The following is a 14,432-nucleotide window of genomic DNA, read 5'->3' on the forward strand; positions in this document are numbered from 1 at the left end:
GGCATCGTTTATTCTATTGCACGAAGTTATGTAATAATTACATAGTTACAGTGGTCAGAAAGATCTGTGCTCCCTTTATGTAATGACGTAAAAGTCATTCCCACAATGCCTGGCAACACGCATGCGCCATGAAAAATACAACAGCTATCTGTGAGCAGAGATGGCGGGCGCCTCCGACCCCCTGGAAGATATGCTCTTTTCAGAGGTGGATGAAAAAGCTGTGAGTGATCTAGTAGGTTCGCTGGAGTCACAGCTTGCAGGCCAAAGCAACCAAGCGGGTAAAGCGGACGAAAGCGGAGTCGCTGGCTCAGTGCCACATGCTAACCATCACTTGGGGAAAACGCTACCAGCTTCAAGAGGCACCACAACACTGGAACAACAACAACAAGGACGCCGTAATAAACCTGAGATGCACCAGGATACAAATTGTAAAAGCGCGAGCCCAGACAAACCTATAACATCTTCCTCGGACTGTGCACAGCCATCCACTACTCCACCTGCCTCTGCAAACGCCACTATCTGCAGCCAACAATCACATGGAGCATCCATCACAACACTGGCTGGATCTGGCGTGACAACTTTGACATCTACAGTCAGCATCAGCACCGCGGGGAGCCGGAGCCACAAGGCCTCTCCCAGTCCGTGCGAAACCTCGACAGGAGCGATATCACCGAGAAAGCGCTCATCGACCCTGCGGAGGAGCGTCGGTGCCCGGGTAAAGACTTTGAACGGAGCGGCGGTAACGACGAGGAGGAGCAACAACAACAACAACACTACTACAGCTGTGGAGTCTCCAGTGTCAGAAGACAACAGTGCGGCTCCTAACTCACCCAGGACTGTGTCATCTTCTGTAAACACTTCCACGTTTACCCTGTCTGCACATCAATCTGCCATTACTCTAGACCGGGGCACTCCTACTATTTCTCTCCAGAGACTACCTAATCACATTGTAGCAAGCATAGCCCAGAACGGGACTAGTGTATCTGCTTTGGTAGATCGGGGTGCTCGCATTGGACCTGTCAACTCCACAGAAACTCACACTAAAGAGGTCGTAGACTCAAGTTCCCCCTATGTTGACGTTCCCCTCTCTAAATCAGAATTGCCAAGTCAGACTACTATCACTACAAACATGAACTCTTCAACCTCTTGTAGTGCCACACCCACAACAACAACAACCACAGCAGCAGCTACAACCACCACCGCCACTACTACCACCACTACCACCACAGCCGCCAATCAACCTCTGAGCTCGGCCACACTTGCTCCCACTGGCGTTTCAGTGGCGGCGCCGTCGTCCGCGTGTGGGACGGGCTCATCAGCAGCCGTCACTACAGCTACTACCGTTAGTATGGCTAGACCAGCAGCTCCCTCTCCATCAGCAGCTGTGGTCACCTCTGCACTGCCCCGTCCTGGAGTCCCCGCAGCTCAAAGGATAGTAACCCCTCAGTTGATAGTCAGACCGCCCCAACAACAAACAATACAGCTGCCCCCTGGGTTCACCATCCCGCCCGGTAAGGTTTATACGATCAAGATGAATTGGGTTGATGATGACGACGATTATTTATTGTTATTAAAGTTTAATATTATTGGAGTGTCCAACTTTCCCCCCCCCCCCCCAAAAAAGTGCCATTTTAACATGAAGGAAACGCTCCAGAGTTGATCATTTCAGCATTGTAAAAAAGTTTAAAGCTGTGGTTGTGGGAAGCTAAGAATTCTATGATGGTAACTATGGTAACTGTCAACATTTATTTCGACTTTACGGCCGTTTGTGGTCGACATCTCTGTAATTAATAGGCCTTCACACATAAAACAAAAACTGTCACAAAGCTCAACGTCTTCTCTGTCAGCACATACAAAGGAAGGTCCAATAATTTTGTCGTAAAGATGTATGATGAAAATATTTTTTAAAAAAGTGCATAATGTTGGCCTATTGAAAGGGAAATATTGATCAGGTTTAACATTTATAGATTATTATTATTATTATTATTATTTCTATTATTTGTATCTGTTCTATTGATATAACATTTTAGACCATTAAGGCAACATAGTCAGGTCTTGTCTATTACTGTGTCATTATCGCACCATTGTTGATTATTGCACGAAAATCCAATATCGATACTGATGAAGGATGAAGTTTCAATCATAGAATATAGTATATAGTATATAAATATATCTAATAGAGGTCGACCGATATGGGTTTGTCGATAAGGCCGCAGCCAAAATGCACCACTGATGTTTTTGGTCAATATTTTAAGATGTCTTTAATTCTGTGTAAGATGCTTTTAAACCTGTCAGTGTTGAGCTGTGACAGCAGGGGGCGCTGTTTGAGGAGCATAGGGCTGATTTATTCAGGGCACTTCAGAAGGAGCTTGTTTGAAAGACAAAAATCAGTAAACAAAAAAGGGTAAGTATCTGGTTCCAAATTTATATGCAAAAGTCTGCAACTTAAAATATATGTACAATAGGAGTACAAGCTTATGACTGGTTTTCATTGGGTGTTTCTCTGCTCCCCTCAGGCTTCGGAAGTTGGATGAGAGCTCTTTTTAAAGCTTTGACTGAGCTCTTTCCAGTGCAAAACATGGGAAGTCTTTCGGTTCCAGGGATATCAGCCTTTTTATCAGGCAATGAATATGAATATAACAAAAAATGTTTGTAGGAACGAATTGGAAAATGATGACAAATTATGACGAAAACACCTGACTGAGGTTCTGTCATATGTTAGGGAACCAATGGCATCAAGGATGATTGTTTTATTATTGTTTTTAACTAATGTAAATTTATCAAACAGAAAATAGTCCATGTCATGATTAAATGAATCATATGTTCCAGAATTTAAGAATATATCCACCGTGCGATAAAAAAAAAAAAAAAGAAAGTGCTTTGAGTTCAAGCTTGCTCTTGGAAAGAAACTCTTATTCATGTCTTTTGTGAATCTCCAGGAATGGTGTTGGTCCGCACAGAACTCGGCCAGCTCGTGATGGTCCCTCAGCAGGCTTTAGCCCAAGCCCAAGCTCAAGCTCAAGCTCAGGCCCAAAACAACAACCCGCGACCGGCCACTCCGACCACTGGGGCAGCCTTTAGAGTCACCACTCCACAGGTAAGAACCCCTGTGTGTGGGGGGGGCCCCTTGGTGTCTTGGTGACGACATTAAGATTGAGCTACTTAACATAAGAAGTACAAGTGTAAGTGTGGGTTACGATTGTTACTGCGTTTTTACTAATACCTGCTTCTCTCAATAATTGAAAAACCTTTCACTCTTTTCTATTTTTTTTTCTTCTATTTTCATCAAACCGGACCTAAAACAAGGCTCCAGACTAACAATCACCATCTATGTTTTCTGCTATTTAAAGGGACTGGAAGCAAGTTCGCCATTTTATACTCACTACTGCCACCTCAGGCCACATGTGTAACTGCACCTTCTATATTAAGCTCGTGCATGACGGCAATTCGGGCCGAAGTGACACATTTTTGAGTGACCATAGAGGATTTTAGAGGCAGTTGTGGTGAACAGGTCTGAGCTCATTCTACACATTATGACATGGCTGGAACATGTAAGGGGAGGAAAATACTTAATTTGAACATTTTTAAACTCCTTATAGTCCCTTTAAGTTTATCTTCTTTAACCACACATTTTACGTAATCATAATCTGACTTTGAACGTATTATTGTAGATTTTTACTCCCCTTTACAATCATATTATCATTGTAAATCATTTGATTAAAAAGCAAGTGAATGTTTTATGGTCAGTTATGTTTGAGACATTTTAAGGTGAATCTCATTGCTCCTTAATCACTTTGGGGTCTCACTTATGAAATTTTTAAAGGACACTAAATTATTGATCCGTGTATCATCACCTGTGCGTTATTCATTAAGCTAAAATTGGTTCAAAGTAACCAAGAAATAAATGATTGTGTTTGCATATTAAAACAAGGGTCATCTGGTTTTAATGCAAACAATATTCAAATTCCATTAGAAACAGTTTCAATATTTTAATTTACTGCAAAGACCAAAAGATGACACTAGATGGCGGCAATCTATTCTCTATTACTCTATTACTTTACTGCGCTTAGGTCACAGCACCACCACTTACCTCACAGTGAGTTTGGTTTGGTTTAATCAAAGTAAACGCACAGTGGCACAGCGGTTAGCAAGAAGGTCCTGGGTTTGATGTGTAGAGTTCTCCCAGTGCTTGCAAAACTTTTCTCTGAATGTTCCATTTTCTCCTATGACTTAAAACATGTGCAATAGGTCAGGATGAATGAGCGTGTTTGTGGAAATTAGCACATATATAATGTCATGCATGAGTCTCACTTGTGTTCATTAACATTAACGCACTGTCCCGATCAAATAAACAAATCAATACATAATTTTATTCTTCCTTTGCTTTTTTTAATAAATGACCATATTGAATGGAACTGACAATTGTTGTAGGTATGTTTTAAAAGGGCTGGGTACCGTTAAACTTTACCAGTGTGGTATCAGGGGAAAAAGAAGCTATAAAAGTATCGAAAAAACATTAGAGACCAAGTTTTGATTCCTATTGGGTCCAGAATTAAAGGAAGTTCCTTGGTTGTTTCAGCTCAAATATATGATAATAATAATAATAATAATAATAATAATGCATCGGTTTTATATAGCTCTTTTCTGGACACTCAAAGATGCTTTACATTGCATTATTCATTCACTCAATACTTGGTGGTAAGCTTCTATTGTAGCCACAGCTGCCCTGGGGTAGACGGACGGAAGCGAGGCAATCAGTCTGTGCCATCGGCCCCCCGACCACCACCAACGACTCACTCACTACATTCATCCAGGCTTCCTGGTGTTACCAAACGGTCTCCCATTCAAGTACCGACCAGGCCCTTCCCTGCTTAGCTTCCAAGGTCTGATAGGGTCAGGCAAATGTAAAGGAAATTGTCTTTTATGAAATAAATTAACAGTATTGCACTGTTTTCAAATATTTTAGTATAGGTGACGGTGCCCAGTCCTATATTTTATATGTCACTTGTATTTTAGTGACGTTAACATTACAATATTAATGTTACTGTTGGCTATAAGCTGTTGACGACTTTCCCACTTTGGAACATCCTTACAGTAAATAAGAAGTCAGAAGTTGAATACAGGTTGAGGGTATTTAGGTTAGCTTGCTATCCGGTATCAATCCTATAGCAAAGCCCCTCTGAAAAAAAAAAAAGAGTCACAGATTGTCATTGCCTTTCACAGTCACACTGATGACAAATTAGCGGGTTGCGGCGATGCCATCTCGACAGGAAAAACAGTAGCAGGGAAATGAAAGGGAATAGTGTTTATTCCCAGAGCTCAGTGCCTCTGTCGGCCTGTCACTCTTCCCATGACCCTGAGGGGAGAAACGGAAGGCATCCTGAGCTTCCTTCCTTCCATACCTGTTAAATCATTCATCATCCAACTGCCTGATTATTTTAAAAATCTAACAAGGCTTTGGTTCTCCACAGTGTGTATGTGAGACACATAGTGCAGGAGCCAGAGGGAGGCATAGCTGACGGTGGGATGCACCCAGTGGCTCTAAACATCTTCCAACCTCGTCTGTACCACCTCCACCAACCCCTTTTCTCATCCTTCCCTCTCTTCCCCCAAGTCCCAAGTGAACATTTTTTTAAATGCTACAAAAACTTTAAATGTAGGGTCCTCCTCCCATCTCTTATTCAAGTTTTTCTCCTTGCGGTTCATGTGCAAGACCAAGTCAATCATGTGCTGTGTGCTTTGACCGTTTCTTTTTCCATGCAGCCTTCACCACGTTCTACCCCTTTATGTTTCCAAGATATTACAATCAAAAATATGCTCCTTTCCCCCCAGCATGCCAAACAGTTTGATACAAGAAGAATGTTTGAGATAAGAAGTATTCAGATTAAATAGTCAGTGTTAGCCTAAATGTTTGTCCCTTCACATTACCTGATGGTTTTATTCATTTTGGGAAAATTGACTGTATATGGCATTTTCATGTTTGAATTTCTATTCTATTCTATTTCTATTATTTTCAGTGTGTCTCAATGAAAAGCCTTTATCTTATTTTAATATAAGACATTTTCCCTATTCCCATATTAAACAAAAAAATGTTTGTAAGTGTTTTTGTACCTTATTTTTGAAGACACATGTGCAATGCTGCAAATTGCCCCATCCATATTGACATATCCAGCTTATGGTGCAGTCTTTCTGGAGGAAGATTTGAAAAGATTGTGCTATTGATTGTGCTGATTTTTAAAGTGACATGTTCCCCCTGGAAGGGGCATAAAGACTTGTTCAGCATAATTGGGGTAGTTTGAGCTCTGCAATAAAAAAACAGTTTGAAATGTCAAATGTTGTCATTTCCAATATAAATCAGCTGATGATAATCATGATGGTGATGATCATTATTTTAGTCAAAATTATATTTTTGTTGACTGAATTAAAAGTAGACACAAAAAAATGTAATTAAAGAAGGGACTAAATACATAAAAACATCCAAAGTCACTTTTGAAAGAGGCTCATATAGTTTAAGTTCACTGTCCTTGTTCATATGGATCCATGAAGCTGTGGACCTTGATAGAATATAATTATATTATCCATCCATCCATCCATTTTCTTCGCGGGCCGGGTCGCGGGGGCAGCAGTCTCAGCAGAGATGCCCAAACTTCCCGGTCCACACACACCTCCTCCAGCTGTTCTGGGGGGACCCCGAGGCGACACCAGGCCAGCTCGGAGACAGAGTCCCACCACCGTGTCCTGGGTCTTCCACGAGGCCTTGTCCCACTAGGACATGCCTGGGACACCTCCCGCGGGAGGCGACCAGGAGGCATCCGAAACAGATGCCCGAGCCACCTCAGCTGGCTCCTTTCGACGCGAAGGAGCAGCGACTCTACTCCGAGCTCCTCTCGGGTAACTGAGCTCCTCACCCGATCTCGAAGGGTGCGCCCACCGTAGCACTCGCACTTCACAGCTAGAAAGTCCTGGCCGGACGTGGCCTTTCTGTGTGGAGGTTTTCTCCGGGTACTTCAGTTTCCCTTACCACTAAAATCGTACTCCTAGCTTACTCCTCCAGCTAGGTGATTCTGGCTCCGCATATGGAGACCGGTCCCCAGGTGCCTGCCTACAGCGGCTCCCTCTGCTCCTGCCAGTGGCTTTAGGGATGGGTCAAATGCTGAGACTGACTTTCCTTACTGCATCCACTAAAGTATCTTAATCTTAACTAAATATCCTGTCTCAGTGGTTCAGTGTTACAAACCTGCTATCCGTGTCAATCACATGTATTACAGAACATTTGCAGTAATATGTCAATGTTTTCTCAAATGTTAAGATCCAGAGCATTATAATGTTTGTCTAACACAGTTTGATTAGATTTTTTTTTAACTAAAAATGTCCCAATACTTTTGTTTCACTGTAACCTTTTGCTCTGTGTCCACCTTTGTTTTTTGTTTGTTCTGTTTGTCTGGTGTGCGTGTGTGGGTGTGTGCCTGTGTGTGTTGCTCTCCTGCAGTCTCCTGTGACCTCTCAGACCAGACAGTGTGCTTTGACCCCAGCCAAGACGGCCCCTTCTCCCTGTCCTCCTTCATCCAGTCCTGCCCAGACCCCCTCGTCTTCCTCCTCTTCTTCCTGTCCTGCACTGCGCCCTGTGAGATATTCTTTCTGTTTGCTTCCTTTCGGTTCTACCATACTTTCTTATTTGCAGATATGTGAGAACTACATAGTTTGCTTAGTAGCAGGTCGATTTTCTTCGGCATCACTTCCTGGAAATGCCAGTTGTTATATCCTAAGGGGGGATTTTGAAGGAACTAGCTGTATTTCCAGCTTTTTATAATACTTTATGTACAGTGCCTCTCGAAAGTATTCATACACCTTGAACTTTTGCACATTTTGTCATGTTTACAACCCTAAACGTAAAGATTTTATTTTGATTTTTTTACTGAATGTTCACACACAAGTAACAGACAGCTGTGAAGTGAAAGCAAAATGATACATGATTCTGTTATTTTCCCAAAAATAGAAAAGTGAAAAGTGGGGCGTGCATAAGTATTCATACACCATGAATGAATACTTTGTGGAACCCCCTTTTACTGCAATAACAGCAGCAAGTCTTTTGGGGTTTGACTCTACAAGATTTGCACATGTAGAGACTGACATTTTAGCCCATTCCTCTTTACAAAGCAACTCAAGCTCTGTCACATTAGAAGGAGAGCGTTTGTGAACAGCAGTTTTCAGATCTTTCCACAGATTTTCAATAGGATTTAGGTCAGGACTTTGACCTTTAACTGACATTCCCTAACCATGCTTGACAGGATACTCAAGAACTAATATGATTAAAACCATTTTTACGACATAAAGTTGCAGTTGAATTTATAAAACGTAAGAAATAACAAACAAGGTGGTTCCAAATCAATAATCTCAGTGATAAATGTTTTTCTTGTTCATTTGTGTTCATTTGTCAAACATTGTCCCAACTCCCGTGTAACTTTTTTGCCATGTTTGGTCATTTTGCTCCATTCACACATATATGAAGACTTGTGCAGATAATTAACCTTATTGTCAAGTGTGAACAGACCCTGAGAGATTTTGAAAAAGGTGATGACATTTGAGCCTGTTGAAGGCATTGCAGTAATTCAAAAGGCGTATTTCATTTCTTTAAATTTTTTTTTTATTTTAGTCGATATTGACCACAACACATCTTGAAGATGTTTCTGAAAGTCTGCTGTCTTTCTCAGCCACTAGCCCCTTCTTCGTTCTTGTCTGTAAAGTGATGTCCGCTGAAGTCAGGACACCAGATGTGACAGGAACGCTGTGGCGCCTGCCTCCTGTTCTCTGTGGCCTTGCTGCGAGCAGCCCGTCATGTCCTGTTTATCTCTGTCTCTCTGGACTCTTTCAGAAGGGCCCTGTGGCAGTGACTGTGACGACTTCGCAGCAGACCCCTGTGGTTGTGGCCCCCCAGGCCCCATCCCAGGCTGCTTCTCAGCCAGTGCAGCCAGCTCAGACGGGCATCGCCGCCACACCCGGAGCACCTGTCGTGTCCCAGGTCTGTTCTCTGCTGCATTGCCTCTCCGCTCACTCCGGCCTCGAGGTGTAAGCGCTGTCAAAGCTGCCAGCAGGCTGGCTGCGTCACAGACATAACTCTGATCTCACAGACTCTCACAGCTGGCAATGGAGTCTCACACTTGTCCATGCACGCTCCCTCTCTTACATTCACACATACACAGCATCCTACGGACATGCAGCCCACATTCAGTGACACATGCAGACCTGTCACTCCTTCTATAAGATGGGTTTTGCCATCTTTGTTTTGATATGCGCTGTGATTATTTTGTTTGAGTCACAGTGACTTGTGTGCACCATGATGTATGATGTTGATTTCATTGTTTTATTTCTTCCTTGTTAGGAGATGCAAGAGAATGTGAAGAAGTGTAAGAATTTTCTGGCTACACTGATCAAACTTGCATCTCACAACTCCCCGTCCCCCGAGACATCTAAGAACGTCAAAGCTCTGGTTCAGGACCTTCTGGTGAGTCCATGTAATATAATAAATACGGGATACTGTATTAGCGAAGTCTGTCCTTCAGATGGCAGCATAAATCTTTTCCTGGTTAATCTAAAAAAACGGACACAGTCTTTTTCTCTTCAGAACTGCTATCACATTGGTGTATAATTAAACTGTAACATAATGCCTCTGTGTCTCTTTCACGGACAGGATGCTAAGATTGAGCCTGAGGAATTCACCAGCCGCCTCCAGACTGAGTTGAAATCATCACCACAGCCTTACCTGGTGCCCTTTCTTAAGGTGGAAACATCTCTCTTAAACATCGCTCTTCACCTCACTAGCTTTCTGCCACTCAGACAAATTCTAATGATCTCTATTACTATACAGTTTATGAATTTTGATAATGTATCTGAAGTATTTTATAAACACAGTGTATGTATATTTTTTTAGTATAACAGAATTCTGTGTCTGCTGTTCAATCAATACTGGAAACCCAGCTTACAGTGTGTTGGCTACAGCAATGTTCAATATTCTAATGCAGTAGTTACTGAACTCCAGTTCGAGTATCCCTAAGGCTACGCAGAATAACTCACGGGGAACGTGAATAAAGTTTCATTAAAATAACCTACTTAAAATTTGATTATTTTTGAGACTTTTACGACAATATGATGATTATATGACCAAAAAAAAAAAAAAATTCAAGATATTGTCTGTATTGGACAATGTGTTATTTTGTGGTTCTTCCACGCAAGTCTAAATGTTCAAAATGTGAAATACATACTTAATAGTAAAATAGCTTATTTTTCTTTTATGTGTGCTGCATTCGCAGTCAGAGTCGGGGGTATGTGGCTGGTTATCCAAGGCCTGTGGGTGTGCATGAATGCAAAAAGTTTGGGAACTACTGTTCTAATGCAAACCACAGTTTGACTTAACTTCTGTAACTTGCTTTATAATTTTGTTTTGATGTGACAGTTTTAAAGTAAGGCTTTTCTTTGCACTATAGTTGTAAGGACACTCACTCTCTGCACATATCCCTGGGCCTGACTGACAGGGTGTGACAGTGGCCCTGCAGCTGGCCCTAACAGTAGCCAGCAGGTTTCTTCAGCCAACCGTGATGACTGTCACATCAAAACGGCTGGTCGACCAGCTTGTCTAATTTCTACAAACACATGTTGTCATGCAAAGTTAGGTCGGATACTCACTGAAGAACACTTCACTCAACTGTTTAGAACAGTTGAGTAATATGAAAACCCTGGAAACAAGGCATTTAGTGATGCCTATACATGTCAAAACTATGGTGTACAGTTGTCATTTTTGTGTCATTTTTTGTTTTGTAATTTTGTGCATTTACACATGTAAAATGTGTGTCCGCAATTTATGAATTTAATTTTGAAGTAAACTCTAATGTCACCCTTCTCATTGACAGAAAAGCCTGCCTGCCCTAAGGCTGTCTTTGCTGAATAGTCAGCAGTCCCTGACCCAGCCACCTCAGCAGGGAGTCAAACCATTGCCCGGCGGTGTGCCCCCTGCCATTGTGACTGGTCCATCTGTCCGCATACGCCACCCCAATAGTGTCACTGCCACTGTTGGTGCCAACACACTCCCTGCTGGGACGCTTGGCCATACAACTGCAGTGGTATGTATGTGTCTTATTGGTAAAGTTACCATATGACAGCAGTATTCTACCAATGTTAATTATGTTAAATTACGTTTTCAGTATGGAAATACAAAACTACCAGGCCGCCTAACCTGCTGTGTGTAGTAACATCTCCTTTGACGAGTGCAGTGTGTGCACATTTAATCAATCTGACCAGTTAGTGTTAGTGTCTGGATGGCTGAAGTGAGGTCAGTCAGACCAGAGTTTCTGTGAGCCTCAAAGTTACTTTGCTCTTCTGTTTCTTTCTTTAATGTCTCTCCATTTCCTTCTTTCACTGTTTGCAATTCCTCTCACTGTATCTAGAGACGCATCACTTTCTCCTTAGCCTCGCTTCACCCGCTAACACTGAAAAGGGTGAAGCGAGGTAACTAGGTCAGCCCCGGGTCATTTTAAAGCAATGTGGCGGCCGCAGTGTATGTCCAACATGCTCCTGGCTTCTCTCACTCTCCCACCATTGCTCTAGTACACATACCAACATAAACGTAAGCCACTGCACACAGCATTACATTAAATGATTGCCCTGAGCACAACTGCATCATGATACCAGACAGCATGTGGTATTAGGCAAAGAAATTTCACTTGTTATACCCAACTGCTTGGAATCGTGTGAATTTTGAGGACGTATGTCATTTAGTTTACTTAAAGGGATGTTCCTTTATGCTAAACTAACCCTTTTGAGCTTTTAACCATGAAATGTTTATTTCCTCGTGAAAATATGTCCTAAGGTGTGTTTTGTTTCATTCATGCATGTTTGAATAATCTTGTATATCCAGCCTGTATCCTTCTTAAGAGCTTAAAACAACAGCCCCCCTCCTACGAATGTCATGTCCTGGTGGTCGGACAGCTATTGTTATTAATTTTATTTGCTGAAATGTTTAAACCTCCAAAGCAGCTGATGTCATTAAGATCGGCTCATGTCGGGCCATTATTTAGGGGCAGTTTTAGTTGTTTTTACCCAAATTAAATGACATGAAATTACTATTACTATTAAAATCTGACGTACAATAGATTGATTTGTGTAAAATGTCCAATTTTCAACACTGCACAGTTTCTGTGGGCGGCTTGAAAACGGCTTTGTGTCCGTGTATATATGATTTTCTCTAGACGTCTGCAGTCCTATGTAAACTAATGCAAGTGGAATGGGGGCCAATTAATTGGCGGCACCCACGGGAACGTCCGGAAAAAGGTGAATAGCCTAATCATGTGCAGTAGCCCTAAAGCAGTGGTTCCTAAAGTGGGGTCCAGGGCCTCAGAGGAACTGCTGGGGGGGCTCAAAGCTTATCTACAAAACAGGAGCCCTGAATAATACTTAGTTTGAAAGGAAATTTGTATTCACAGTATTTATTAAAATGTACTGCTTCAAATGAGTGTTTGGCCAACAAGAATTAATTTCCGTTGTTTTATATGCAGTTTTAAGCTGGAAAACATTACAAATTCTTTTGAGTAGAGTAAATATATGTTATTGGGGCCCCTCATGCAATTTTTGCATCAGAAAAGGGGCCGCAACGCTCCAGACTTTGGAAATGGCTGCCCTAAAGCATTCCAATGCATCTCATTTAGTAAGATGGCCATCTTGAAGAAAATAACAACCTATGCTTGAACTTCTTGAAGTCCAATGCAGGGTTTCTGTGGGGCATTAAAAGTCATTAAATTGGTTTAGCCAAAATCAAGGCCTTAAATGTCATTAAAAAGCATTTTATTTCGATTGAAATTGGCATTAAATGTACATTTATTGGAAGATTATGACATTGAACAAGAGCCGGGTAGATGGCACATCCAAAGTTGGCTGACCAATGAAAAAAACGCATAAAAAATAAATAAATATATATATATATATATATTTTTACGTTTAAAACATACCAGTATTCAATTGCAATTTTGGCTGAAATTGACCAATTTTTTTTTTGCTTTAAAGTTGCCTGTTTTGCCCATTTCTCTTTTCTCTGTTTGATAATATGTTTGCAAATTTAAGAAATGGAATGTGCGCAGATTTTTTCTGTGTTTGTGACATTCTGCTTGTATAAACCCTGCAATGGCAGTAGTCTAAAAAGTATTGGTCTCCATCTACTGTAATATCTTCAGTAAACAAAAAATAATAGTTTGTAGACTTAAATGTCCTACAGATATCAAACAAATAAACAGTTTTGTTCATCCATGTTATCACAGGTTTGAACATGTTGTCATGAACCTTTATATTTCTATAATGAAATATTAAAGTATTTGTTCCCTGGTTTTGTCCCAAACTATACCTCAGCTCTTCGGGAAGGTGGTGTTTGCTATCTCTGCGTTTACAACTGAATGTGTGTGTGTGTGTGTGTGTTTATTTTTTTTTTTTAAATCTTTCTGCTCTCCTAAGGCCCTGGAGTGCATCTCTGGGACAAATGGCCTGTGTCTTGTTCAGTAGCTTGAACAGTAATATAGCATGTGTCAGGGAAAAGAAAACAAGGCTAAAAAATATGCAGCATGAAGCAAACTGGTATCAATGGATGACTAAGCCTGAGGTTGAGCCAGTGGCTGAAAAGAAAGTGGAAGAAGCTCTTACAGACCAACACAACCCTCCCATTCCTATACTCCTTCACCTACTATTCTTTCTATCTCTGCCTATTTCAGTTTACCTATAAAGAAGTAAAATGAAATGGATTGCAAAATGCAAAATGTATTTTTACATACTAAGTAAAAGCTTTAACAAACTGCCTTTTGCCAGCCTGTCTCTAAAGTTTAGGACGAGACTTGAAATGAAGTATAGTTCTTTGTTTTTGTTGCTTCTTCTGAATTGTAGAGATATTCATGGGCACATTTTTTCAATTAGGGCATCAAGACAACTGGTGCAGTTGGTGGTCAAGTGCGCATGCCAGTGGTGATTACGCAGTCTGTCAGAGCACAAGGTAGGCCATTTGTTTCACTTCACAAGACTGATCTACAACATTCTCACGTTGATTGTTAAAAACGCCTACATTTCACCTATTGTGTAACTAAAAATCTAAACACAATGACTCGCATATGGCACACTTAAACACTTTTCAAGAGAGCCTTGCCAAACGCAGCCTTAGCTTCCTGTGGAATAAGCTCATGTGAACTTCTTCCAGTAGGCTATGAGATGTGTAAACAGATAGGAACCACAGAGACTATAACAGGTGTTTTTCCTGCCTGCTTATAAAGCCTTCTCAAACATTTGTGCCGCGGCTTACTCACTCTGATTCACAAACAGTCTTCCCACAGAAGCCTGCAAATATCGCCCCAACACAACGCAAACGCCACGCTCCCCAAAGAGAGAAAGAGGTGCTCTCAGGTGCTGTG

At 41.5% G+C, this 14,432-nt stretch overlaps 2 protein-coding genes across 3 annotated transcripts in view; one reads left to right on the forward strand and one right to left on the reverse strand.

Annotated features, from left to right (window-relative positions):
* The window catches only part of ss18l2 (ss18, like 2), a 42,311-nt gene that overhangs the window by 5,919 nt on the left and 21,960 nt on the right, over positions 1-14,432 (reverse strand). The gene's annotated exons all lie outside the window — the stretch shown is intronic.
* Positions 124-14,432, forward strand: part of LOC306961724 (transcription initiation factor TFIID subunit 4) — a 52,423-nt gene continuing 38,114 nt past the window's right edge. The window contains exons 1-8 of one of the 2 annotated variants that reach the window (XM_079554589.1): positions 124-1,511; positions 2,940-3,097; positions 7,490-7,624; positions 8,873-9,019; positions 9,380-9,502; positions 9,689-9,778; positions 10,905-11,114; positions 13,945-14,020. In XM_079554589.1, the coding sequence (XP_079410715.1) occupies positions 161-1,511; positions 2,940-3,097; positions 7,490-7,624; positions 8,873-9,019; positions 9,380-9,502; positions 9,689-9,778; positions 10,905-11,114; positions 13,945-14,020 (2,290 nt within the window). In that variant the 5' untranslated portion in view covers positions 124-160. The remainder of the gene's footprint in view (positions 1,512-2,939; positions 3,098-7,489; positions 7,625-8,872; positions 9,020-9,379; positions 9,503-9,688; positions 9,779-10,904; positions 11,115-13,944; positions 14,021-14,432) is intronic. The other variant, XM_079554590.1, reaches the window with a different exon arrangement.

Source organism: Gobius niger, assembly GCF_951799975.1.
Source record: "Gobius niger genome assembly, chromosome: 4".
In the NCBI taxonomy this organism is placed as follows: domain Eukaryota; kingdom Metazoa; phylum Chordata; class Actinopteri; order Gobiiformes; family Gobiidae; genus Gobius; species Gobius niger.